Here is a 26169-nt window from a genome sequence, read left to right as displayed (position 1 = left end):
TATTCAGTTCTGTGCTCTAAAGGTGAATTATCTCCAACCTGGAAAAATCAATGGTGACGTATCATAGCATGATCAGTATGGCTGCCATCCTTGGCAGCCAGAGGAAAGCACAAGGCTTGGCTTTCCCCAGCCTGTAATTCACTGATGGGGGAATGCAAGATGTGTATTTAACCCCCACCCCATGAAGAATGGGGTTTTTCCTGAGAAACATCTGTATCTTGTAAATAGAATCTTATAAACATTTGTGGGATAGGAAAGCTTTCTCAATTGCCACACTTTTTGGGAACTGGTCTCATCTCTCAAGGATTGCCCAGCTGTTTCTCTGTTGATGGTAGCACACCATGTGGGACTCCTGACCTCTCTCCCTGGCTGTCCTCAAGAGGAGGTCATATTTCCCAGCAGCCTTGTATATCAGGGATTGGCTGAGGGGCTGGGAAGAGGTCCCCTAAGCAGCAGTATCTCCACCCTGATCCCACACAGAGGCCTCAACCTTCTTCTTCTTTTACTTTTTGAGCCAAGAATAGATGGTCCACTGAGACAGAAAACTGGACCTCAGAAGCCTTCCTACTGGGCAGAGTCACCTTTGGCACTACTGTCATTGGCCTCTATGTAGACCTTTCATTCAACCCTGACCTGCTGCCAGCTCAAAGCAGGGAGCTTCCTGATTTGGGGGCCTCAGTCCCTGACTCCCCTGTAAGTCATGAGATGTGAAGCTCAAGCAGGGAAAACAGTTGGGGCACTGCCTACCATTAAAAAGCAAGTGATACCAGGGAACCCACCAGTCATTTACAGAGCCACATATGCTTCTCTGTGTGGGGGATGACAGGGGAATATGACATAGTCCATGCCCTGAAGGTCTCCCTCTGGTTAGAAAGAAAACTGCTGTGATGGAACAGCAGAAAATAAGACAAGGCTACCTAACTTGAGAAGCCTGGGAACCAGTCTGTCAGTGTTTGGTTCCCTAATCTGTAAGCATCCTGCCCCTAGTGGATCTAGGAATCCTTCTCCTCTCCAGTTGCCTCCTTGACTCACTGCCACCGTGCTGGAGGCCGTGGTGTGTTTCTTCTCTGTCTGGTCCATTGTTGGCCTCTCAGGTTTCCACACGTACTTGATCAGCTCCAACCAGACAACGAATGAAGATGTAAGTTCCCAGCTCTACCCCAGTTAACAGTGGAGGAAGAAAAGGAAGAAAGAGGTCAGGGGCCAACTTCCTGCACACATCCCACCCCAGATAAGAGCCCATGGGAGCAAAGGAGGGGAAGTGGAAGCACATCGTGTGTCATCCTACGTTTCTCTCTTGGACACCTCTACATTCTCCTAATCTCTCGCACCCCAGTACTGGTACTGAACTCAGGGCCTTTCCAGTGAGCTATATCTCCAGCCCCAGTTTTTAAAAAACTTTTCTTGAGAGAAGGTCTCACTAAGTCAGTAAATTACCCATGTTGGGCTCAAACTTGAGATCCTCCTCCCTCAGCCTCTCAGAATGTTGACATTACAGGCATTAATGCCACCATGCCTGGCTCTCCTGATCTTTTCTAACCATGTTTGTCAGATAGTAAAATTAGCAAAGTAACTCCCAGCTCTGGCCTAAGAAGATTCTATTCCTCTTAAATAATCTTGGAAACAACTTGTTGCACTTTCCCTAATAGAGATTGTGACAGGTTGACTTCTTGGAGTAATCAGGTGAGTAATGCAAGCAGAAAAAAAAAGAGTAAACACAGGAATCATAATGTTGGAAAATGTCTTTATTGCCCTTATTTCCTGGATTTCAACAAAAGTCTGTATCCATAATTCTGTATCCATGAATTGAATGCCTCAAAATGAGTAAGGTTACCTTAAACAAAAGTTTGAGAAAAATTAATGCTGATAAAAATACATGAAATAAAAGATTATTAAGACAGTTACTTTGGGCTGGGGATTTAGCTCAGTGGTTTTGTCACCTGCTGTGCAAGCACAGGGACCCGAGTTCGATCTCTGGTACCAAAAAAAAAAAAAAAAAAAAAAGACAGTTACTTTGATTTGGTAACTGAATATTAGAGTCTCCAAGACAGACTGTCTTTGCTAGTCTGTGAGACTGAATTCTTATAGTCTAAATAGCAAGTTCGGGAGTTACATTAACTTTTTTAGCTACTGGTCATTTAATTACTCTTTAGGGCACTAGATGTGAGTATGAAAAAGTCTCCACTGGCTTATATGACAGGACTTTTTAGTACCATGTTGGGGACATTACTGTGCCCAGAGACTGTTGCTCTCTCCTAATTTAAGCCAGTCTTTGAGGATATTTCCAAGTTTGGTGTAAAATCCCCATTTTCCTTTAGAAAAGTACCTCAGTTTCTCCTGATGAAGAAATAAGTTTATGTGCATTTTTCATGAGCTTGTCATGGTCTGGTTTGCCTAAACTGTGGCATCAGAATGAAGGATATTGTGTGTTATTGATGCTCTTTTTCTTTCAGATTAAAGGATCTTGGTCAAATAAAAGAGGTAAAGAAAATTACAATCCCTACAGCTATGGAAATATCTTTACAAATTGCTGTGTTGCCCTATGTGGGCCCATTTCTCCGAGGTAAGATTGAGAAAGCATTATGCTCTTAGCAGATCTTGAAAAAAGCACTTTAGCTGTGTCAGTACAGGCTACATGAAGCTGAGGCCTGGCCCCTACCAGCTGGAGCTGGTCACATCCACCCATGACCACCAGCTCAGCTTCTCCTCTTGGTGCCACGTGGACACAGCCTTAAACATACTCCCACTGGCTTCAACGCCCAGTGGTCAGCTATTAATGTCAGATGATGGAATTCAAAGCAGAGCCACCTGTCTTGGAGTGAGACACACGAATTACAGTCCCACTGTGAATGTGTTTCACACTTCACATTTTTTTGGTCTTGATTTATGTCAGACTGGGGGGAAAGTACTCTAAAATCTCAAAATAGGAAAACTGAAGCACATGACACTGTTAATTATTGACACTGAGCATCTGTGACAAGCAGGGAGCTGAGGTGAGCATGGCAGGTAACCAGAACACACATGTAGGACACAATTAGAAAACCTGTAGAAGCAAGTGCTGCAGTAGCTGGGAGTGTGAGGATGGATGAAAATGATATTAACCATGGCAATAGCAGACATTTATTGAACTAGTATTCAGCCCTACTCTAAATGCTTTATATATTGATTTTTAAAATCTCACTCTGGCCGAGGATTTAGCTCAGTGGTTCCGCTGCCTACTTTGCAAGCACAAGGTCCTGAGTTCGATCCCCGGTACAAAAAAAAAAAAAAAACAACTCACTCTGTCCTTATGAGGTGGATATTAATGTCTATGATTTTATGGATGGAGAAACTGAGGCACAGAATTTGAATCATGTGCCCCAGATCACACACCTAGTTAATGAACCAGTTTGTGTGTCCACAGATGCATGCTGCCTCCAGGTCAGAGCCTTGCAAGTTCAAAATATAATCAATGCTTGATTATTTGTGAATTATACCTAAGTAGAATATTTCCCACAGATTGATCATCAACAATTATTGACTGAGCAAGCATACCAGGTTTCTGGATGAGTTTCCAATCTATTGCTACTTCTTCCCTTCTGATTTCTAAATCTGTACAATAGAGAGAAACCTCACAGGCAACTGATTGTCTCCAGCCTCGCTGTGTGCCTAGACCTCACTGGAGTGTGCTTGTGGAATGCACACTGCAAGTTATTGCCAGCCTTGGAAAACCCTCACTAGGGAATTCAGAGTGACACAAAGCCCCAGCCCACATGCATATCCAAGGCCACTGCTTATGGAAATGGCTGCTGCTGATATGAATCATCGTGATGGCCACTGGGTAACTAGCAGGGGATCCTTTTGTAGTTTTCTGGAAAGTTGGGAGCCCAATATGCCTCCTTTCTCCTGAACTTGACATTATAGGGAATCCCTGACTTGCTCCTCAGAGGCATCGTCTTGGGGAGCTGGCAGAAGAGGTAGGCAAGGCCTCTAGAATGAGGCCACTCGGCAGGTGTCAGGCCTCCCTGGTGGTTACCAGCTCCTCATGAAGAGAGCTCCAGTCTCACCCAGGCCTCCTTCTCGGGGCTCCTTGGTCTGTGAAATCTCTCAGGAAGTGCTTGATTTCCCCTTTTAATATTGTTCCCTACTGATGTGTTTTCAAGTACTAGGGGAAGCCATGGGAGTGGGGGGAGGCACCTGGAGGAGGATTACAGTGAAAATTACAGCATGTCCCCTTATCTGAGTCCAGGGAAAGAACTAAAAACTCTCAAACTCTGTCCAAATCTTTTTTCTTGCTCTCGGGGCCTAGGTTTGCAATATGGCATAATCAAAATAATTCCTTTCACAACTGGATGAAATTTGCTGTTGGAGCTGGGTTTGGGCCATATTCTTCCAAAAATCATTGAGCAGAGCACTTCTCGAGGATGGCCCTCCCCTTGGAACTGCTTAAATTGTTTGTTAAAAGGGAAACGAAGGCATATCAAAATATTAGAGTCTATTTGAGTAGGTAATGATTTATGAATCAGGCAGCTCCAGTTCATAAGTGGTTTGGGGCTGCACGGAAGGGGCACAAGGAGGATTGTGGAGGGTGAGGGGAAGCAAAGAAAGGAAATAACCAACTGACTAAATGAGCAGCAGCCTTATTTGGGTCACTGCAGTGCAAAGTCCCTGGTTACAAGTTAGTCAGTGGTAACTGGTTGGTTAAGGTTGGTCACACAGAGCTGGGCTTCCATTTGCTTGTGTAGGGACTCCAGGTGCTGGAGCAGCCTCAGCCCCATGACCTTCTAGTGAATTATTTTAACACACTTCACAGGGAGCGGGCAGGGCCCCAAGGCTCCCCTCAGGCAGGTATGAGAGGGAAGATGTTCCTCTCTGCTTCTTGCTCCTGTCACCTTCTTACCTTGTCCTCCCTCTGTCTACCTCACCCAACCTTGGAGCCCTCAAGGAGGCCAGGATCTTCCCGGGGCACCCCTGCCGGGCCAGCCTGCTGAGCAGTGTCCCTCGCATGCCCAGAACTGTGTGCTAGGGCTGCCCCTAGTATGTTATAAACATGATGTGCTTGTGAGCAAATGTGTGCCTCTGTGTCATAATGATAGCCTGAATCCCAAGGATACAAAGACCCACATCCTGATACCTGCACAGTGTCACCAGGGTGGGTGGCAGTCACTGGACATGGCCAGGTTTGGAGAAAGGGGGTCCTCATGTAAGTACAGCAGGAGGAACAGAAAACTAGAAAAGAGAAAGTCCCAAGAACCTGCCAGTGTCAGGCCCTTCGTGGGCCTTTTTACGCCAAGCCAATGATAAGAACTCCTTTGGCTGCTGCTTCCTGGGCACATGCTGTGTTCAAAGCTGGGTACCCAAGAACAGTGCCATCTCATGGGCAGCATGGACAGTCAATAAGGCAGTGGTGGAGTGGAGTGACAGTTCCACACCTGAGAGAGCGGCCAAGGCTGACCTACATCCTAAAGGATTAGTAGGAATTGAGGGGAGGAGTGTTTTGACAAATGGAGGGAATAGCATGTGCAAAGGACCCTGGTGAATGAAGGAAGAACAGATAGTTTCATTTGCTGGAGTGAAGGGAGCAAGGAGGGGCAGAGACAGTAGAGAAGGAAGATGAGAGGGCAGAGACTTATGTGGAGGGCTTGTGACTCCAGGTGAGGACCAGCCGGCCCTGTGAGGCACGGCCACGTTAGTGCTGCACCAAGAGTCCCAGTCCTGGAGGTGTGGCTGCTGCAGCAAACAGGCTGGACACAGTTGGGTGTGGCCATGTTTCCCTGCTGTCCCTGCAGTCTGTCTTGGTGACCCGGTTCTTTTGCTGCTCCTAGATGAAACCCCCCACAAATCCCTTAATTTCTATTGTCACTTGAACAGGGAAGGAAGGAGGACTCACTTTCATTTCCCCCAAAATAGCAGCATTTCAGTGAATAACTCCCAATCCAAGTTCATTGGAAGTATAGTAAGTACTTTCCATCCCTTCATCCTACCCCACTGGGAGCCACATGGTCCCTCCACCCCTTGAGCACTGCCCCCCACAACTAGTCCCACTCCTCTAGGAGAGGGGAAGCCAATCTTAGGGACTGGCACTTAGCACTGGGACCCATGTCAATGTGCTCTAAGCTGGGGGTCTTTGAGGCTGGCCAGCCCCCTCTCCCAGGGGTTCCTCTGTGAACCTGCACTTGTAGCTCCCTGGACACAGGACAGGCTTGTGCTCCTGGTGGTCCTTTATGCCTGCCCCTCACCTCTCACCTGCAGCCCTCTGCCCTGCACAGATCTCTGTGCCCTCTTGAGCTGAGCCCTATAGTACCTTCCAAGGTCACCATAATAAAGTGCCAAAAATGGGGGGAGGGAGCGCAAAACAGAAACGTATTCCCTCAGGTTTGGAGACTGGCAGTCTGCATTCATGGTGTTAGCGAAGAAGGGATCCCTTTGAAACTGGAGGCTCTGGAAGTGGGGAGGGCCCTTCTTTCCTTTCCCTTCCCAGCTCCTGGTTGCTGCTTGGCATCCTCTACCTTCCTTGGCTTATAGATACATCATTCTCATCTGCCTGTTTGTCATGTGGCCTCCTCCCAGTGTGTCCCTGTTCCTCCACATAGCATTGTCTTCCCTGTATCTTTGTCTTTTCTTATAAGGACACCAGTCTTGTTGGATGCAGGCTGTCCCCAATCAAGTAGAAACTCAAATGCATCTGCAAAGACCCTATTTCCAAATAAAGTCATATTCAGAGATACTAGGGTTGGGACTCTGGCATATCGTTTTGCATAATTCAATGGACAATGTTCTCCTTTGAGCCAGTTGACAGTGGAGTGGGAGGGAACATAACTTTGGACAGGAAATAAAAAAGGCTTAAATAGAAATATAGAGAAGACAAAGTGCAGAGCACTTTGGGGGAGTAGCTGTGGCTCTGGTTCCACCCAGTTACCTGCATTGGCACATGGCAGTTGCTTGGAACACATTTGCTGAATGAGTGTAAAGAGAAGATGGGACTTGAGGCTGGAGAGAAAAGCCAGGGACAGATTGTGGCATCATAAGGTGAGATCAGCCAATGGGGGACAAGTAGGAAGATGTGGGGGACTGCAGCAGGTGACAAGCCTTTAGCCTGATGAGGAGGCAACCAGTGCCACTGGACTTTTAAAGGAGGAGTGACAGAATTTGGTTACTGGTTTTATGTGGAAATGAGTAAGGTGCATTCTAAGATATCAGACATGGGGCCATCACAAAAAGAGGGAGCCCAGACCTGAACATTTAAATCATGTCAGTCATCTTTGGTGGGGTTTTTTCCCTTCACTCTCTTCTCCCTTCTTCTCTACCACAGCCTGATTGACAGAAGAGGGTACATCCAGCCTGACACCCCACAGCCAGCAGCGCCCTCCAACGGGATCACCATGTACGGGGCCATGCAGTCACAGAGCGACATGGTAAGGGTAGCCTGTGCCAGGCTGCTGCTCCCTGTGAGCACTTCTCTTCCACCTGTGCATTCACTAACCCAGTAACACCCCGTGCATCTAAACAAGAGGGCCAACTAGGCCTCCCCTGTGACTAATGGGCTTGCTAGAGGAAAGTAAAATGGCAAACTGAAGCAATATCCAGTGAGAGGTCGTGGCCACTGAGCCTGGGTGGCGTCAGGTCATGTCCAGAGCACTTGGACAAGACCTCTGCCCCACAGCATGTGGCACACTGGTGGGAATCAGGGTTTCATTGAGGGACAGGACTCATCTGTCCCTCCGGGGCCAGGCTTGCCTGATACTCTGTTTCCTGTGCCATCTGTGGCCCCCATCCTCAGTACTGATTGGTACTGACCCCACACACACACACTTTGGTAAGTGTACAGTGCATAGTACTGCCTTACAGATTGGCCTACTTTCAGCCCAAATCTTAGACCTCTTAGTGTGAATAACCTGACCATGTGCTCATTCACGGCAAAAAGTGCCTTTGTGCGCACACAGTATGTACATACTGCAGCGAGAATGGGATTTGCTTCTGGTTTGTAAGGGAGGTGGGGTAAAGGCCAAGACTCTCTCCAGGAATACCTGCAATCACAGCATCCTGGGCCCTGACTCTCAGTGCCTTAAGTTCCTTGGATGTCTGGAAGGCAGTGGCTCTCATTATTTTGTAAAGAAATTCCATGTTCCTGCAAAGGAGCCAGTCCTGTGCCCCCAACCCCTAGTACTGATGTTTGTAGACCTGAATCAGCCATGCAGTTTCCATGCAGTGTAGATCAAGGAATTGACTTGGAGTAGACTGGGGGTGGCAGCTCCCTGGTGCACTTTGATTTTGCAAAAGAGAACTGCCAGGCGAAGGTCGGCAGCCTCCAGACTGACTCTAAGAGCAGGAGCTGAGGAAACACTTTCATTCCTCATCACCCTTGAGGCTCCAGCCCCCAGCAAAAGGATGCTGGGCTCATTTGCTGCTAGTGCTTATGTCTTGTGTTGCTTCATTTCACTTTGCTAATAATAAATCTCCTTTAAAAGCAAGTACATATACATCACAGTTCTTGCCACTCCCTTCCGTGAGTGACCAGGGAACTGCTTGTTCTGTACACATATGCCCACACAAGTGACCTGAAGGTCACTGGGCCCATAGTTTTACAGGGAGAAAATGAGAGTGAGAGACAGGCTCACAGGAAAGGGAATGATATTTATTGAACACCAACTACGTTCAAGGTGCTTGATGATCCATATCCCATTTAATCCTAACCAACATGGGACATTGTTGCCTACTCTTTTTCAAGCTGGGGGACCTTGATCACCTACCCAAGGGAACACAGCCACTAATTGAAAACTAAAGTCTGATGACTCTGACTTCATACACTGTACTCCTACAAGTGCACGAGAATTATAGACACTCATGCTCAGAAGCCTGCCTCAGCCATCTGCAGGTGCACAAGGAAGACCCTGGACCAACAGTTCCCCAAATACTGACCAGGGAATACCTCGATCACATCTCTGACTCGGGCATATGTTTGCACACATGCCACCTCCCATTGGTCCAGCAGCTCTGCCAGCTTCCTGCTATGTGCTGAGGACTAGACTAGAGCCCTGTGCCATGAGGTTAACAAGGAACAGCGCCCTCCCACACACCCTCAAGGGGTAGACAGCCAGGAGACAACATGTTAACAGATACTGAAGGAAGCATTAGGAACCTTCATTGGAAGAGACCACTCTTGGCAACAGGCTTTGTCAACACCAATGGACTTGTTAGTCTCACTCTACAACTCACCTGGCACTAATCTCATACATGTTCTGCATGTTCTGTACATTTGAAAAATAAGCAAAGGCCACTTTGAAGATGCTGTCACCAGCAAGCTACTTCAGGTCAAGATGGGATGAGACATAATTCACTAACTCAACAAACTGATTGATCGCCTACTGTGTGCCTCTATGATAGCCAGATTCACCAAACTCACTGCTGCACCACTGCAGTCCAGAGCTGCATGGTGACTCTGGTGAAGGGCAGGCCACTGAGTGTGCTGGCATGACAGAAATGGTTAGGGTGAAGTTGCTATCCCAATGGGAAAGCCACCACCCAAGCAGCCAGTAACCATGATGGCCCAGGACTTGGATACCATCACACTGTAAAGAGGCCCCTGTGAAGGCAAAGAGGCAGCTTGTGATAGTGAACCAGCTGCAGCTGCCAACCTCCTGAAGCTCCATTCAGGGTACAGGTCTGGGGTTTTTTGTTTGTTTGTTTTTGTTTGTTTGTTTTGGGTAGCAGGGATTGAACTCGGGTCATTGTGCTTGTGAGGCAGGCAACAGAACCACTGAGCTAAATCCCTGGCCCTACAGGTCTGTTTTAAGGTGTCTGCTCACCGAGATGTATGGGTGCTGCTCCAGGAAGCATGAGGCCAAGAGCATGAAGACTCACACTCCCTGCCCTCCATTCCCCACTGCATCTGGAGATGAGAATAGATGTGGGTCACTAGGGAGAGAGCTGTGTGTGATGTTCACACCTGCAGAGTGCCAGCAGAAAAGGGAGGGAGGCTGGAGAACTGACCTGGACCCTGACCTGGAGCCTCATTAGAGCTGACCCAGTGTTGTGAGTTGTGATGGGGCCTGAAGGAGAGCCTGTGGCCCTGAACACCCACTCAGACTGACGGTGCACTCAGACTGTGCCCCACGCTTGCACACCTGAGTATAGGTGCACAGCCTCCTCAACACCCGCACATCCAGAAGACAGGAGCTTCAACCACTCTGCTCAGGTCTCCCTGAGGAGCTTCTAGGAAAAGCCATGGAAAGTTCCGTGGATAGAAAAGAACAAGCAGAACCAGGTCCATCACAGGAGCCATGCCGCACAGCGACATTTCTGTCCTAATGAAATCTCCTCCCCTGTGAACTCTGACACACATCATTTTGCACATAATGTCAGGATCAGGCTCTGTCCCTAAAGCCTATAGACCCAAAATAAAGAAGCCTTCTGTCAGTGAGTGCCATGGTCTACCTTTTCCTTGTCAGAGACAAAACTTTCAGAAATCTGAAAATCCTGGGATTCAGACACCTATGAGCACTGCTCCAGATTCAGTAATGGCACAGCACTGTAGAATCAGGTCCCTAACCCTGAATGTCCCAGCCAGTGACAAAAGCTGTACAGAGACATATGTTCCACATGGTGAGCACTGTAGAATCAGCCAGCAGTCTGCTCTAAGCTGCCTTCCTTAGCTGTCTCCTGAAAAGGAAAAAAGGGACAGGAACTAATAGTACATAAACCAGACTGCCGCCACTTCCTAGATGAGTGACCTTGACAAGTTTTTAACCTCTCTCTGCCTCAGTGTTTTCATCCATAAAATGGGAACATTGACATACTTACCTGGTAGGGTTTCCATGAGAAATAAGTGAGTTAACACAAGTATAGCACTTCAAGCTTTGCCTAGCACAGGATAAGTTCTATATAAGTGTTATTTACTATCATCTCTCTGATGTCTGTGTGTGGCAAGATCAGCCAGAGCAATTATATTCTCTCTGAACAACTGGACAACAATGGACATGATTGGAGTGAGGGTGAGAGCCAGAGATGGGAGCCAGGCTCCTACCAGGAGCTCCCTTACAAATAGCAAGTCACTCTGCCTCTCTGGTCCTCAGTGTCCTTCTGCAAAAGAGGAGCTGAGGTTAGCTCGTGTGTAAAGCGTCTTCCAGCTCCGAGCCACCTGTGACTCTTCTTTGCAGCTCAGTCAATATGTCAGGAGGATATCTCTGTCCCTACACAGGAGAGAGCCCCCCTGGTCCTCCTAGAAGAGGGCAAATTGTGACCCTAGGCTATTCTAACTTCTCCTACCCCATCCTGTTCAATAGACCCCAAACTGAGTAAGTTAGCACACGCCATAAGACCCAAGGTGTGCTTCCGTCTGGCCTGCATATCAGAATTTTCCTGAGAGTCTGATTGTTCATTACTTTTCTTATTTGTCTCATATTTTTTGCATTTCTGGGATAAATCTCACCTGCTTATATGATATATAATCATTTTTGTATGTTGCTGGATTCCATCTGCTAGTATTTTATTGAGGAGTTTTGCATTCATATTCTTGAGAGATATTGTCTGTAGTTTCCTTTCCTTGTAAAGTCGTTGTCTGGTGTTGGTATCAGGGGGTAATACTGGCCTTATACAGTGAGTTGAGAAGTATTTGTTCTATTTATGTTTTATGAAGAGTTTATAAAGAATTCATGTTAGTCCTTTTTTAAGGAGTTGAAAGAATTCACAAGTGGAGCCTTCTAATCTTGAACTTTTCTTTGCAGATAGCTTTTGAATCACTAATTTTCTCTCTCTCTGCTTGTTATAAGTCTATTCAGATTTTCTATTTCTTCTTGGGTCAGTTTTAGTACCAATGTCTTTCTAGGAATTTATTCATTTCATCTAAGTTTTCTTGTGTATTGCTTATGTCTCATCTGTCTTACATCAATATTGTTTTATTATTAAATAGATAAAAATAAGGAATACTGAAGGGTTGAAAAGGTTAAACAGAAAACAGAAATAATTAGTAAATGTGGATGGAAAGAGAAGTAGCCAAAGACTTCAGTGAGAGAAAAGGAACATGTGCAGTAAGCCCTGCAGGGGGGAGATTGGTATTTTGTGCTTTGTTAATGTTCTGTGAAATCCTTGTAACTCCTCCAACTGAGAGAGCTGGCACCTCTAGCCAGGTGTATCTCAGCATAGATGACAAGTTCTTTACTATTTGTCTTGCTTTCTCTCTAGTTTGAGTAATGTGAAGGCCAAGACAAATATAAATACAGCTTGCTCCTGTCTTCTTATTTTCATTCCTTCCATTCTCCAATTTTGCCACATCTGAAAAAGCTCCATCTTTCCTGAATGTGGAACTTGGAACTAGAGGGAAGTTTTCTTTGGTGCAGTGGCATGGTAACATGGCTTCAGGAAGTAATGGCTTTGGTAGGGTTAAATTAATTCCTGGATCAATAGAGGCCATGGTTTTTTTTGTCCATTAGACACAGTAGGCAGCAGCACTTTTCCAGGAACTCCAAAAAATTTTGAGACCTGGAAAAAAAGATTATAAGATCAAAAACATGAAAATGGCAAAATTATAATTAATAAATGCTTAATGTCTATAAGACACATGAATATGTCAACTTCATTAATTGTTCAATTTAGCATTTATGAAAATTTCATTACATTTTAGAAATGGTTGTAGCTTGGGTTTTTCTCACAAGAATTCCCAAGCACACATATGATTACATAAAAACCATTACCAATTATAAATTAAGTAAATTGCTCATAAACAGATAAATTTGAAAGTCTAACTGACTTGAAGCCCCTGCACTTTTTAATCTCACCAGACTGTCTTTGCTATGAGCAACCCAGGTTCTTCATGTAAAGCTGGAAGTAATCTTGTTGGTCCCAAGCCTCATACCCACTGGTGGGAATGCCCCAAGTACATTAGCATATCTTCAGAGGAACATGAGATGGGTTCTTTGTGACCCCACAAGGTTAGAACTAGGACCACATGGTAGGCTTGGGATTTAGATCCTACTCAATCCAAGAAAGAAATACCCAACATCTGGGGCTCATGGTGGACAGGAGTCTCTACTCCAGGGATATCAGGCTGGGAGAGTTGAGCGTCTCCCAGCAATGTTGGACAAAGGTTTTCACCACTGGATTTCATCTGAACATTGACCTTCCAGGGTACCTTCTACTGCAAATCCTGTTGGGCAGATAATTATCTGGCTCATTCTGTCTTATCACCATGCTGAAAATATTTCATTCTACCATTCATTTATGGATCATTCAAGCACCCAGAATTACCTTTTTTATAGTTTCTATCTTTATGGGCTTCTGTGGTGTAAGTTACACACTAACAGGACTAGAGAGGAGGTTTCAGTTATGTGCAGCAGGGCTGGTGCTAAGCAGAACTCTCTCATCCCACATTATTCTTTCCAAGTCATTCGTGTTCACAAAGAGTGTGTTTACCACTTCCCATACCAGAGTAGCATATGATCCATCATGTGCTAGTCTAGGACTGATACACTGATAACTCCAGCTAACCTTCTCAACTCTGTGAAGTATTAATATTATCTCCAGATAAGACACAGAGAGCTGTAGTAAACTGCTTAAGGAAAACTTTGCAATTTGACCCCAAAGTCTCTGCTGTTAACTCTACTCTATACTGTGCCTCAGTAAAGAAGGATTTATAGAGACCTGACCATGTGTAATTTTACCCCATATCCTTTCTGGCCCCATAACCCATTATCCTCACTCTCTCTTCCCAATAAAAAATCTACTTATAGAAAGAGATCGGATGTCAATCCCTTATACCTTAAAGTGGAATTTAAAGAAAAATGTAAAATATATGAATTTCAAATGTAGGTGGATATTTTACTCTCTATTGAAAATGCTTCAGACTTTAATAATAATATAATAGCTATAATAATAATTGAATGTTTCTATATTTGTTCAGAAATATATCTCCAGGATTAAAATAGTTCTTATGGTAGTTTGTTTCAATAAATATTCATTAAATGAGTAGGGCAGAGGAAGACAGAGATGGAAATTTAGGTTGGCATGGGCCTAAATGCTTTACATACATTATTATCTCATTTAATCTTTACAAAACCATCAATGTGAGTATTATAAATGACCCTTTGAGGAGACTGAGACTCAAGGATGTTGCATATGTGCTGCTAACAAGCAGCAGAGTTGCAATTTTATCCTGAGCATTCTAACTCCATGAAAAGTGCTCCTATTAGTCACTATTTCAAAGTCTCCCCAGGGAGAGGTCTTTATATGGAAAGCAGTGGCATGGAAGCTTCTCCCAAGACTGAAGACATCACACCATACAGGCTTTCCCTGCAGAAGGATGACTAACTTGTCATAGTCACAAAACCAGACTGTGAAACTGAGTGTATAAAATCTCCATAATCTACAACTTAACCAGCAAGTATCTGTTAGACATTGTCAGTCTCTTCTCTATTACAAAATACAGTATTAAGCAATAAGAAATTAAGTTAATTCCTTTTTCTCTCTGCTTGCTTCCCCAAATCCAAACCATTTACAACACTTCAGACTAGTCTAGTGAAGATCAGGCAAACAATTTATTCACATGGAAATATATCAATATCCAAGTAAATTATTGACCTGGTTCAAGGGTTATGTCCTTTATTACACTGCTTGGAGTTTATTCAATTTCTTTAAGTCTGAAAGCTACTGTTTCTAATAAAATTGTGAAACTTTTGGCTATTATGTTTTATTCTTCCTCAATCCCATCCTCTTTTTCCCTAGAACCCCAATTATACAAATTAGACAATTTGATATTTGCCCCAAGGATGTCTCTGAGGCTCTGCACATTTTTCTTTCAATCTCTCTCTCCACCCCCTCTCTGCTCTCCCCCTCTCTTTCTTTGAATTGGATAATTAATTTCTTTTGATATATCTTGATGTTTACTGATTCTTTCTTCTGCCGCCTCCAATCTTTTGTTAAGCTCATCTGTAGGATTTTTCATTTCAGTTATTATACTTTTTAGTTCTAAAATTTTTATTTAATGTTATCACATACTCTCATTTCTTTTTACATCTACTGATATTTTATTAAACACTGAACAGTTTAAATAATATAATATAGAGACTCTGTATTTCATTGTCTTCCTCCAAGTATTGAGGAAGTTCAATGACTGGCTTGTCACTGTGAACTTCTGTTGGCTTGTATTATATTTAATTATTATACATTTATGGAAAGTTCAAGGTGTTTATCAGACCCCTCTAATTTTGGAGGAATTCAACCTACAAATTATGTAAGCTCTGAAGATCTTGTCAGGGTTTGGTTTTAGGCTTTGTTAGAATAAGTCTTACTTAAGGGCATGATTCTCCCTCCTAAGGCATAGCTTTTCTAATGCCTTAGCTGGATGCTAAGGATGTTGACAAAGTGTTCAAGATGTTAATGAAATCAATATCCCCCTGCACTACTTCTCTCAACCTCTAGTATTTCTATTTCTCTCTCACCCCTCAGAACAGCTGTGATCTCATAATCCATGGGGTAAAATGTTCCCATCTTCACATGCACAGCATAGCCATTTCCTACAGACATGTGGGGGACTCCCAACAAGATTTCCCAACAAAGTCCTCCCTCTTAACAGTATCCTCTTTTCCAATAGCCTTCCCTACAGATTTAGCCACTTTGGCTTCCTTGTGCCTTAATCTCTGTTTTTGGGGGGGTTTTTCACTCAGCAAAACTCCCATGGCCTTATTAGACTCTTTAACTCTATGCTATAGTTGAGAAATTTTCACCAAGAAAAGAACTGGTTGGCAATGGGATTCACCTTATAAGATTCCCTTCTATAAGGGTTTGTAATCTTGCATTGGCTGTTGTGCACTACATGGCACCATTTGCCTCCAGTGTTTTGACCAGTTTTGTCTACTCCCCTATATGCAGAAGAAAAGGTGGTCCAGTGTCACTTATCTATCTTTACTGGACATAGAAGCCTTTTCTCTATGACTAGAGGACATGTTGGAGCAGATATTGTCATGCTCTTCAGACACACATTTTTCCTACACAGTTTCCCAATGATAAACATTGAATTAACCATATGATTCTTCTGATTCCATACCTTTTCTGGTGCTTACTTTAAGGGAGGAACATTGGAAACATTCACATTTAGCTTTAGACTCAGCATGTTCATTTGCAGAGGGAAGAGAAAATGGAGGGAAAGAGGTCCGAGGTATCTTTGGCCAAATTTTTGCCTATCATTTTATTTTAGGACCAATGTCCAAATGAAGAAATCATCTTTTGTATGACAGGAAAAGTGCTCCTGAAAAAATATACAGCAATTTAATCTTTTTTGATTGTTTGTGACAAGAGTCTTGATATGTAGTTTAGGCTGGCCTCGAACTCACTATGTAGCCCAGGCTGGCCTCAAACTCAGAGCAATCCTCCTGCCTCATTCTCCTGAGTGCTGGGATTACAGGCATGCACCATCATACCAGACAATATGCAGTATTTTAGAAATTAGAGGTAAAGCTTTGTAAGTCTTAAATAAATACCCTAATATTTTTGGTCAGAAAAATTAGATTAATATTGACAGAAAATTGAGTGCTCACTGAGGTCTGTTTTCTCAGAAATGGAGAAAGTCACTGATAAGTTACCATCTCACTTCACCTGGGGATGGTGGTAGGATTTTTAGTATGTAAACAATCTTCTATCTACTGTAAATTCTGAAGGAGAAGATGTCAAAGAAATAATGAAGTGACATCTAAAACATTTAAATGGTGAGTATAACTCAAGATGATACAGCTTTTGTCACTTGAACCTTATGAAATTCTGAGGAGCCAAACTGGAATTATGTGCAGATAACCCCAGTGCTAGTTGAAGATTTTATTTTCATTATTCCTATTTTTCTCAATATTGGCTTTTATTATTACCTAACATTGAAGTTCTTTCTATGACAATGTATGTATCCATTTATAGTCAAGCTTTTAGTATGTGTAACTCATTCGACTGCTAAAAATGTAACTTCTGGATAGCATCAGTCATCTATTTGGCACCTATAGCTACAAAGATCCTTTGGGATAATGTTCTAAATGCAAAGATAGTAACATAATACATATTTATCAGAATTTTAAGGAAAATAATAGTATGTTTACTTAATCTAATATTATTATATTCCCCTTGCTATGATTTGGACCTGAAGCATCCCCCAGAGACCCATAGGTTGAAGACCTGGTCTCCAGCTCTTGGCACTATTGGGAGGTGATGAAACCTTTAAGAGGTAGAGCCTAGTTGGAGGAAGTTGGGTCACTGGGGACATGCTCTTGAAGGGGATATTGGAACCCCCAACCCCTTTCTCTATGTATCCTAGCTGCCATGAGGCAAACAGGCCTCCTCTACCCTGCACTTTCACCACAACATACTACACCACCCCAAAGCAACAGGGCCAAGTTACCATGGACTGAAACTTCTGAAACCATAAGCCAAAGTAAACCTTTCCTCTTTAAATTGAGTATCTCAGATATTTTTTTCACAATAATGTAAAGCTAACACACCCCTTAATCCAGTGTCTAAACAAGACTAAGCCATCAGTTGCCTGATTTTTAAATAAGTATTGCAGAACTTTCCATGCATAATCTGAAAAATCAAATATCTCATGGGAAAATAAGTTAAGCAAACTAAAATAATAATGTTAACTAAAGTAATACAAAAAAGCAGCCCTCCTAACCTGCATGTGTGTTTCCAGTGAACTTTATAAAGAGATTTATGGCATTCTTGCAATTATAAGTGAGCGTTCATAAGAACCCAGGACAAGGATTTGCTGCCAAAACCATGCCCAGCCCAAATACTTTTGACAGAATTGGAGCAAAAGATGTAATTTATTTCATTTATATAGACCACCTAGAACACTCCTAGCTTTGCTTTTAGCAGCATTTTTTTTATTTTATGAAAAAATAAAATTTCACAGCAAAATAATAAGAGAATTATAATAGTTAATACACTGTGTATCATCTTCAAAGTAGTTGCTCAGAGTGCAAGACATAGACCAAAAAGATTCTTACAAATTAGAAACAGTTAATAACACAAAACTTTCTTTTCAACAAATTAAGATACTATTAGTATAAGTGAAACAAATCAACATATACAGTATATTAAAATATTTTTGAAAAAATGGAATAGGTAATTTGGGGAAGTATATGAACTTGTCCTTACTTTCTATTTATTTCTCTCCTTTGTTGCTCTTTATTTGTTATATATGTGTGTGTGTGTGTGTATGTGTGTGTGTATACATGTTTTTCTCATATAAGAAACCATGCAGTATTTAAGCCTGTGTATCTGACTTATTTCACATCTAAAATTATGTTCTCAAGTTGCATCCATTTACCTACGAATACCTCAAGTTTATCTTTCTTTATGGCATAGTAATACTCAGTTGTGTATAAATACCACATTTTCCTTATCCATTCATCTGTTGATAGACATATGCACTGTTTCCACAATCTAGCTATTATAAATTGTGGTGTTATAAACATGGCTATGCATGTATCCCTGTAACATGATAATTTTAACTCTAGGGGATAGCTGAGTCAAGTGGAATTTCTATTTTTAGTTTGTTGAAGAATCTCTACATTGATTTCCATAGTGGTTGTACTAGTTTACATTCCCACCAATAATCTAAAAGAGTTTCTTTTCCCCACATATCCTTGCCAGCATTTGTTATTATTAGATTTTTTGATGATAGCCATTCTTTCTGGGGTAAGATGCTATCTCAGTAAAGTTTTAATTTGAATTTCTCTGATAGCCAGCAATGATGAGTATTTTTTCATTCATGTATTTATTGGCCATTTCTACTTCTTTCTGAGAAGTGTCTACATTTCAATTGCCCATTTTTTGTTGTTTTTTGGGGAGGATCTAATTTTTTTGGTTCCTTATATATGCTTAATGTTAATCCTCTGTCCAAGGAATAGCTTTCAAAAAAGTTTTTCCCATTCCGTAGATTGTCTCTTCACTCTGTTGGTTGTTTCCTTTGCTGTATAGAAGTTTTTAATATGACATGATTCCATTTGTTGATTCTCAGTATTATTTCAGGAGCCATTTGGATTCTGTTCAGATAATCCTTGCCTATACTTCAAGAGTTTTACCTCCTTTACCTTCCAGCAGATTAAGTATTTCTGTTTTAACACATCATTGATCCATTTTTTATTTTAGTTTAGTAAATAGTGAAATATGTCTAGACTCAATCTTCTCCACGTGGATATCCAGTTTTCCCAGCACTACTTATTAAAGAGGGTGTCTTTCCTCCAGTATATGTTTTTGGCCCCTTTATCAAAGATCAAATAGCTGAATGTGCCTTGGGTTGTTTCTGCTTCCTCTATTCTGTTGCATTGATCCACATGCCTGTTTTTGTGCCCATACTGTGCTGTTTTAATCACTGTAGCTTTGTAGTATAACTTCAAGTCTGGGATTGTAATGCCACCTAGTTTTGATGTATTCACTAGGTTTACTTTAGATAAGAAGTCAGCTGGGATGAAATAAAATGTATTCCAAGAGGAGAAATTTTATTTGAAAATCTACAGAAATGAAAAGTAACTGATCTTTATAGCATTTTTAAATTGTAACATTAAGCACTAATGTGTGTGGCAGCTGAACATTTGAAGCCATAAACTTCTTTGCAAGTTAAATGCCAACTCTTCATTTGGGCAGTAAATCAGCCATCATGGTAACTTACTGCAAGTACAGCAAACTCCAGCACTTCAGACAGCATTTCAGGTGTGTTCAGAAGAAAGCTCTCGCTAGAGATAAATCTCCTCTTCTGTTCTATTCAGCATTTGACCAATATTTGACCTTAAAAACTGGCAAGTTCAGGGCCTGGGATTTAGCTCAATGGTTCCACCACCTGCCTCGCAAGCACAAGGTCCCAAGTTCGATCCCCAATACCAAAAAAAAAAAGAAGAGAAAACTGGCAAGTTCATATGACTCAACTCTAATTGATAAATATGGACTATCTTTGGAATGAATACATGAATTTCTCAATTTACTGTTCATAGTAGATGGACTGTCACGGTCAAAAAAGTCTGGGTGTTAGGATGTTTTTCCTTATGATTATATAACTGATCAGATAAAACATATCTAACACTTCTTAGTGTTAGTTGGAATGTTTGCACAGAACAAATTCTAAGAGAGAAAACAAACAGTGATGTCTCCCTCTACTGGTGGAAAGTAAAAGCATCCTCAAATGAAAAGCCAGGAAGACAGGGTGGTGGAAAGTTCAAGATAAAAGAGGTATAAAAGGGGACAAAAACAAAAAGAGGAAATAGAGAAAAAGGAGATGCAGGAGAGAGACCAATGAGAGAAAAAAGTGAGGAAGAGATGGGTAAAGCCAGAGAGAAAAAGAGAGAGAAAATTAAGTAGAAAAGTCAACAAGAAATGGGCAAATAAGAATTAGAGGCAAAGTTTAAAAAAGAAAAAAGTGGGGCCAGGGATTTAGCTCAGTGGCTCCATGCCTGCCTCACAAGCACAAGGTCCTGGGTTCGATCCCCAGTACCAAAAACAAAACAAACAAACAAATTAAAAAAAAAACAAAAAAGAGGCATAATCCAGGTATGGTGATGCATGCCTGTAATCCCAGCTGCTGAGGCGGAAGGATTGCAGAGAGAGAGACAGAGAAGAGAGGCAGAGACGGAGACAGACAAAGAGACAGACAAAGAGAGACAGAGAGAGAGAAGTTTTCATGGGTCATTTCTATAGTGGCCCTGAATATATTGATCATTTTCCTTCCTGAATTTCCCATATGGGAATTAACACAGTGGAGGTTTATCAATCTACCATCTGTGGGATGTTGACACAGTAAAAAAAAAAAAAATGGGAAAACTGACATTTTTAAAAATCAGATATCCCTAAATCACTTGATATCTGAGTTTTTTTCTAAGATGATCAAAACAGGCAAAGGTAATATTATGAGAACTATAAATTCCAATGGATAGAGTTATACACTCTTCTTGGGTAGAATATGATAAAAATCCTGAAGTCCTCTGTTATGAGCTGACAAGAGTTTCACATGAGCAATACCCTATACCCTCTATACAGAGCCTGGTCCCTGTGTGCCCACATAGGGTTGGCCTTCTAAATGGAAGTCAATTTTGAATGTGGCAAACTATTTTCAAAGTCACGGGATACAGCAGGATTTAGACACTTAGGTTCATAGTCCCAGGACCTGTGTCCACTGGAACCAGGTAAATGGAATATAGTATAGGTCAACTATTCATACAGAAGCAGTCCCTAGAGCAGAAGAAACACCTATGGCTACACTTGGAGAGACAATTATATTTTAAGATATTTAAACAAATCTATTCAGAAGAAGTGCTTAAAGTCAGATAAGTCTGCATTAAAATAGTCATTTGGAAAATATTTCTGAGTGACTTATATATAGATTTGTTTAATTCAGGGGCTTAGGCTGAGCTTTTTATTTCACTAATTTTTATTTTCACTGATATCTTCAAGCTTTACCCATAATGAACTAGAGAGCATTTTTAATTGGGTGCTAGCCAGTGAGTTGTTAACAAGTCCTAATCTGACCCCAGTACAGCACCAGTGGGTGCGTTCAGGAGTGGGCTAGGTCTGGAGGGGCCTGCAGCTCACCTCAGAGGCTTCCTTAGGGAAAAGAAAACTGAGTGCAAGGCCTTGGGAGGGAGCTGTGCTAGCCACGGGCCCCCCAGCTTCAGCTTCCTTAGCTTCATAGTAAATCTGCCTCTAGGTCTGTGCTATTTGCTTTAAGGCAGCAAAGTAATGCTTGTAGCTAAAGCCTCAGAAGACAGACACATGGATCTTTCCAGTGAGCACAAACTCTCAGGAATGTCACTGTCCTCACCCCCTACCCCATTGGCAGCCATATTACTCCAGGAGGTTCTGGTGGGTGCCCATGTCCTCTGCTCATGAGTGGGAGGGAAGTGGTCAGGAAAGAGAAAAAGGATAATTGATGTGGGAGCTCGGAGTAGACAGACCAGAGAGAAACAGAGAGAAAGGAAGAGGGAGAAAGAGACAGAGTATAGGGAACCCAAATCCCCTCATTCTCTTACCAAGTGGCTTCCAGCTCTGACCTCTAAAACCTGTAAGAGCCATTTGGAAGTACTCAGGCTGAACTCTAAAATAGAATTTTCCAATTTTCAATAAAAAGGATTTTCTTTAGGTCAATGGAGACAAACAAATGTAATTTGCAATTTTCTCATTCCTTAGAGTTGGAGGGATTGTGTTGGACAGAGTATGGGATGAGTATAAGGACTCCAGAGAGAAAGGTTGACAAGACCCCATCATCCAGGAAAGGCTACTGAACTGAGCTGGAGCCCTGTGACCAGTTCATGGGCAGGGCCTCCTGAGGTCTGTACTGAGTCCCAGGCAGCTGGAGCATTGCAGCTGCACAGCTGCCTCTCCAGGAAGAGTGCTAAATGGTTGTTTTCGTAAAACAGCCCTCATAAAGCATAGTCCATCCAACCCTGGCATGACATCCTGAAGATGAACGGCAATCAAAGAGGCTGTGCTTCTCTGCTGCTGCCCTGTTGAGCCTGAGGGAAAGTCCTGATGGAGCCGAGAGGTTGCCAGGGAGCAGGAGCCAGCTTGCCTTGACCTACCACACAGTCTGAAGCTGGCCAGCCTCGCTCAGCTCGACCACCCAAAGGATCCACACCCTGACCCAGCCTCCCTGCGAGGGCACAGAGAGTTGCTCAATTGCCCACCTTGAGAAACCACCACTGAGGCAAAAATGATTTGGATGACTCTCAGGAAAATGAATATATTCAGGTCTTACGGACTTGCATAAGACCTTTTCAATGGGCTTGAAAGTCAGCCCATTTCCAGTGCTTCTCAGTGGCCTTCCATCTCGGAGTAGCTCCTCACATGCTTCTTCTCCCTCACCATCCTCCCAAGCCTCTCCCAGGTCTCCTTGTTTTGTTGGTGGTCCACCCACTGGTAGGTTTGAGGGGCATGAGAGAAAAGCAAAGACTCACCCTGAGACCAGCTTTCCCCCCTTAAGGCTCCCCTAGGAGCTTGACTCTTACCTGGAACCAAGGACTTTGAGCTCCTAAACCTGCTAGTTCCTTAGAGTCTGTAGCAAATTCAACTTTCTCATCTAGGCTGGAGGCGGGGTAGGAACCAGTGCAGGGCACACATTAGGGCAAATGAAATAAACACCTGGGGATCTGCAAGTTGAGGGAAACCCTCTCCCTGTTCTCCCTAAGGCTGCTGACACTTCCTTTGCATTGTGTCTGGGGCCGCAGATGGTAGTGGTATTAGGATAACATGGGAGCACCTCAGTCACAAGACTATTAATACAGCACATGGTCCTTTAGTAACTCTCCAGTTCTGAAAAAGCACAAGGGTGTAGTAAGCCAAGTGATACTTATTAAGCATTCACTGTGTGTCAAATTTGCATGAGTAGATTGGTTTTCAATCTAAGGATCCCAGCTTCAAATGTTTGATCCATCCTCTACTTTCACACATGAGGAGTTGAACAAGCCCTCCAACCCCCTGGAGCCTTACTTCATTTGTAAAGAGAGGAAAATAGGCTTGTTCCAAGAATTTCCAAAGAATAAAGGGGCGCGTCCAGCTTTCTGAATCTCAGTAACAAGGAACCTGGCAAGGTCAAGTTTAGCATTTCCACATCCTAGGAGTCTACCTATGCTGAAGCTTGTGCATTTTCAAGGACGGGGATTGTAGAGTGACCGGGGATTTATGCTGTTTTCTTTGTCAGTGATTAAAGGGAAACAAAGGGTGTGAGATAGCTGTGATGAGACTTCAGAGCACTTGGAAGAAAAGGAACCGTCTTCTCAGATATCAGCATTTTCAGACCTCAGAAGCCCACTGATGCGTGGTTCTTGAAGCTGGTGGAAATTTAACAGCAGGAATTCTAGGCTTTCACAGAACAGTCTGATCCAATCCCCAATCCCTTCTGTGATTCCTTCTGTCTTTCTTTTTTCTACTTGGTCAGAAACATAAAACTTCCCTTCTTTAAATGTACAGCTCAGTGGTATTAAGTCATAGTCATGTTCTGCGGCTGCTGCTGCCCTCCATCTCCAGAACTTTGTCATCTTCTCAAACTGAAACCCCACATCAAACAACACTTCTCAGTCCTCTCCCTCCAGCCGCTACCGTCTCTCTGTGAGTCTGACTAGGTCCCTCATATCAGTGGGCATGTACAGCATTTGTCTTTTTGTGGCTAGCTTATTTCACTTAGCATGATGTCCTCAAGGTTCATCCATATCATAACATGTGGCAGAATTCCTTTCCTTCTTATAGCAGACTCACATTCCTTTCTATTAGGGGAGGCTATGTCGTTTTGTTTATCCATTCATCCATCAGTGGACACTTGGGTTACTTCCACCTTGTGAATATCGCTGCTGTGAACGTGGGTGTATTTTTTATGCCATATGGTAAAAAGTGGTTTTCAGCCTATAAGAAGCAGCTGCCCACAACTGCTATAGGTGGGGAAAGCCGGTGACTCCAGGGGATTGTTTTAAATTGTATCCTTTAAGTTCAAGACAGGTGCATCTGGGCTGCTATCTGTGCTTCTTTCCTCTGTGCTTGACCGAGATGTCACTAATGTTTCTCTCTTCTCACACCCACCCTTCCCCACACTACCACCCCCTTTCCATCCTATCTCCACCTTCTCTTTGCTGGCTCCTGCTGTTCTCCAGTGCGACCAAGACCAGTGCATTCAGAGCACCAAATTCGTTTTGCAGGCCGCAGCCACACCCCTGCTGCAGAGCGAGCCTAGTCTCACCAGCGATGAGATACACCTCCCGGGGAAGCCGGGCCTGGGCACACCGTGCACCAGCCTGACACTGGGCCAGCCCACACCACCCTCCTCTATGCCCAACCTCACTGCCGAGGCCACGCTGTCAGACATTCTCCCCCTGAAGGACGAGCATGGGGGCCACCAGTTCCTGACTCCAGACGAGGCGCCCTCACCACCCAGGATGCTGGGATCGGGCAGCCCTCTCACCCACAGCCGTACCATGCACGTGCTGGGCCTGGCCAGCCAGGACTCTCTACATGAAGACTCTGTGCGCGGCCTGGTGAAGCTCAGCTCCGTGTAACCCGAGTGGTGGCCCTGAGACCACAGGGCTCCTCCACAGGCAGAGGGAGCCAGCAGAGGATGTGCCTGCAGCAGGGAGATAACAGCCCCAGGCCTGGGATACAAAGACCATGAAGAAAGCCAAAACACCCCTGTCTGATGGCAAAGAGCAGACAGGGCCCAGATCCTCCGAGCTTAATGTTATTTGAAATTTCTTCCCCACCTTGAGCACATTGACAAAAATGAACACACAGAGAAGTGGCTGTTTGCAGGTATTTGGGATCTGCAGAGTAGGCCTGGGGTGGAAGGACCCTCACTGGGTAGAGTGGAGCCTGGGAGGGAAAGAAGCTGCCTCGATGCTAAGCTGCCCGGGTGCTGTGCCATCTGCTGCCCTTGGGACAGACACACAGAAGATTCCTGATACTTGAGGCCAGACTGAAATTGCACTCGAGTGTTATGCTACTAATATTTGAAACAGACATGCCATTCCATTTGTTAATTTAAAAAAAAAATCCTAAAGGGAAAAAAAACCTGACCAGATGTGGATTTGCATGCCACACTACAGTCTGTGTTACAGTGGTGTTGGTATTCCAAAGGAAATGCTGCTTTCTTTCTTTTTTTAATTTTGTGGATTCTCAAGTGCTGTTTTGTTAGAAGACAGCACAACAGACTGAGCCTAATGGGCAACGCCATCGTCTGCTTACCCAGCTTCGTTAGACGAGAAGTGGCGGGCAGCACATGGGCTGCAGAGGGCTGCGGGTTCATCCTGTCCAGGACAAGTTAACCTTCTGTTCTGTAGTTAGATGAGGTATTGTGTTGTGCCCCCCACTGCAGTCTTCACCTCCTCGTGTGATGAACTTACCATGGACAGCCAATAAAATGATGTCCTCTGTTATTTTGGATTTGTGTAGTTATCCTTAACAGCTTACGTAAAAGCAAAACCATCTTGATGGCCTGGGGAGTTTGGTTTTTTGAAGCATCCCTAGTGAAGAATAGTTTGAGAACAACCAAAACTCAAATTTGGGGGTGGTGGATTATAGCATGAGCACCAGAGAATTTATTAGATGGGAGATAAGCTTTTCACCCATTTTCCCCCTTGAATCATCTCTTTTTGAAGCAGTCTTTGTGGAATTTGCTGTGCTTTTAGATTGCCATGCAGCAGTTACTCTGCAGTAGGTAGAGGGAGGACTGCTTGAAGAGAAGGGCTACTG

At 43.4% G+C, this 26169-nt stretch overlaps 1 protein-coding gene across 5 annotated transcripts in view; it reads left to right on the top strand.

Moving 5' to 3' along the window:
• Positions 1-26169, top strand: part of Zdhhc14 (zDHHC palmitoyltransferase 14) — a 312745-nt gene that overhangs the window by 268402 nt on the left and 18174 nt on the right. For 2 of the 5 annotated variants that reach the window (XM_004856832.4, XM_013076711.3), the window contains exons 6-9: positions 1039-1141; positions 2454-2563; positions 7292-7394; positions 24579-25853. In XM_004856832.4, coding sequence (XP_004856889.1) covers positions 1039-1141; positions 2454-2563; positions 7292-7394; positions 24579-24980 — 718 coding nt within the window. In that variant the 3' untranslated portion in view covers positions 24981-25853. Of the gene's footprint in view, positions 1-1038; positions 1142-2453; positions 2564-7291; positions 7395-24578; positions 25854-26169 lie in introns of those variants that run through there. The other 3 variants (XM_004856833.4, XM_013076712.3, XM_087193424.1) reach the window with 2 other exon arrangements.

This window comes from Heterocephalus glaber, unplaced genomic scaffold (assembly GCF_053883595.1).
Source record: "Heterocephalus glaber isolate CG9 unplaced genomic scaffold, H.glaber_assembly_v1.0 deba00001592, whole genome shotgun sequence".
Taxonomy (NCBI): domain Eukaryota; kingdom Metazoa; phylum Chordata; class Mammalia; order Rodentia; family Bathyergidae; genus Heterocephalus; species Heterocephalus glaber.
The sequence above is the reverse complement of the archived record's forward strand: the minus strand, read 5'-3'. Positions and strand labels throughout refer to the sequence as shown.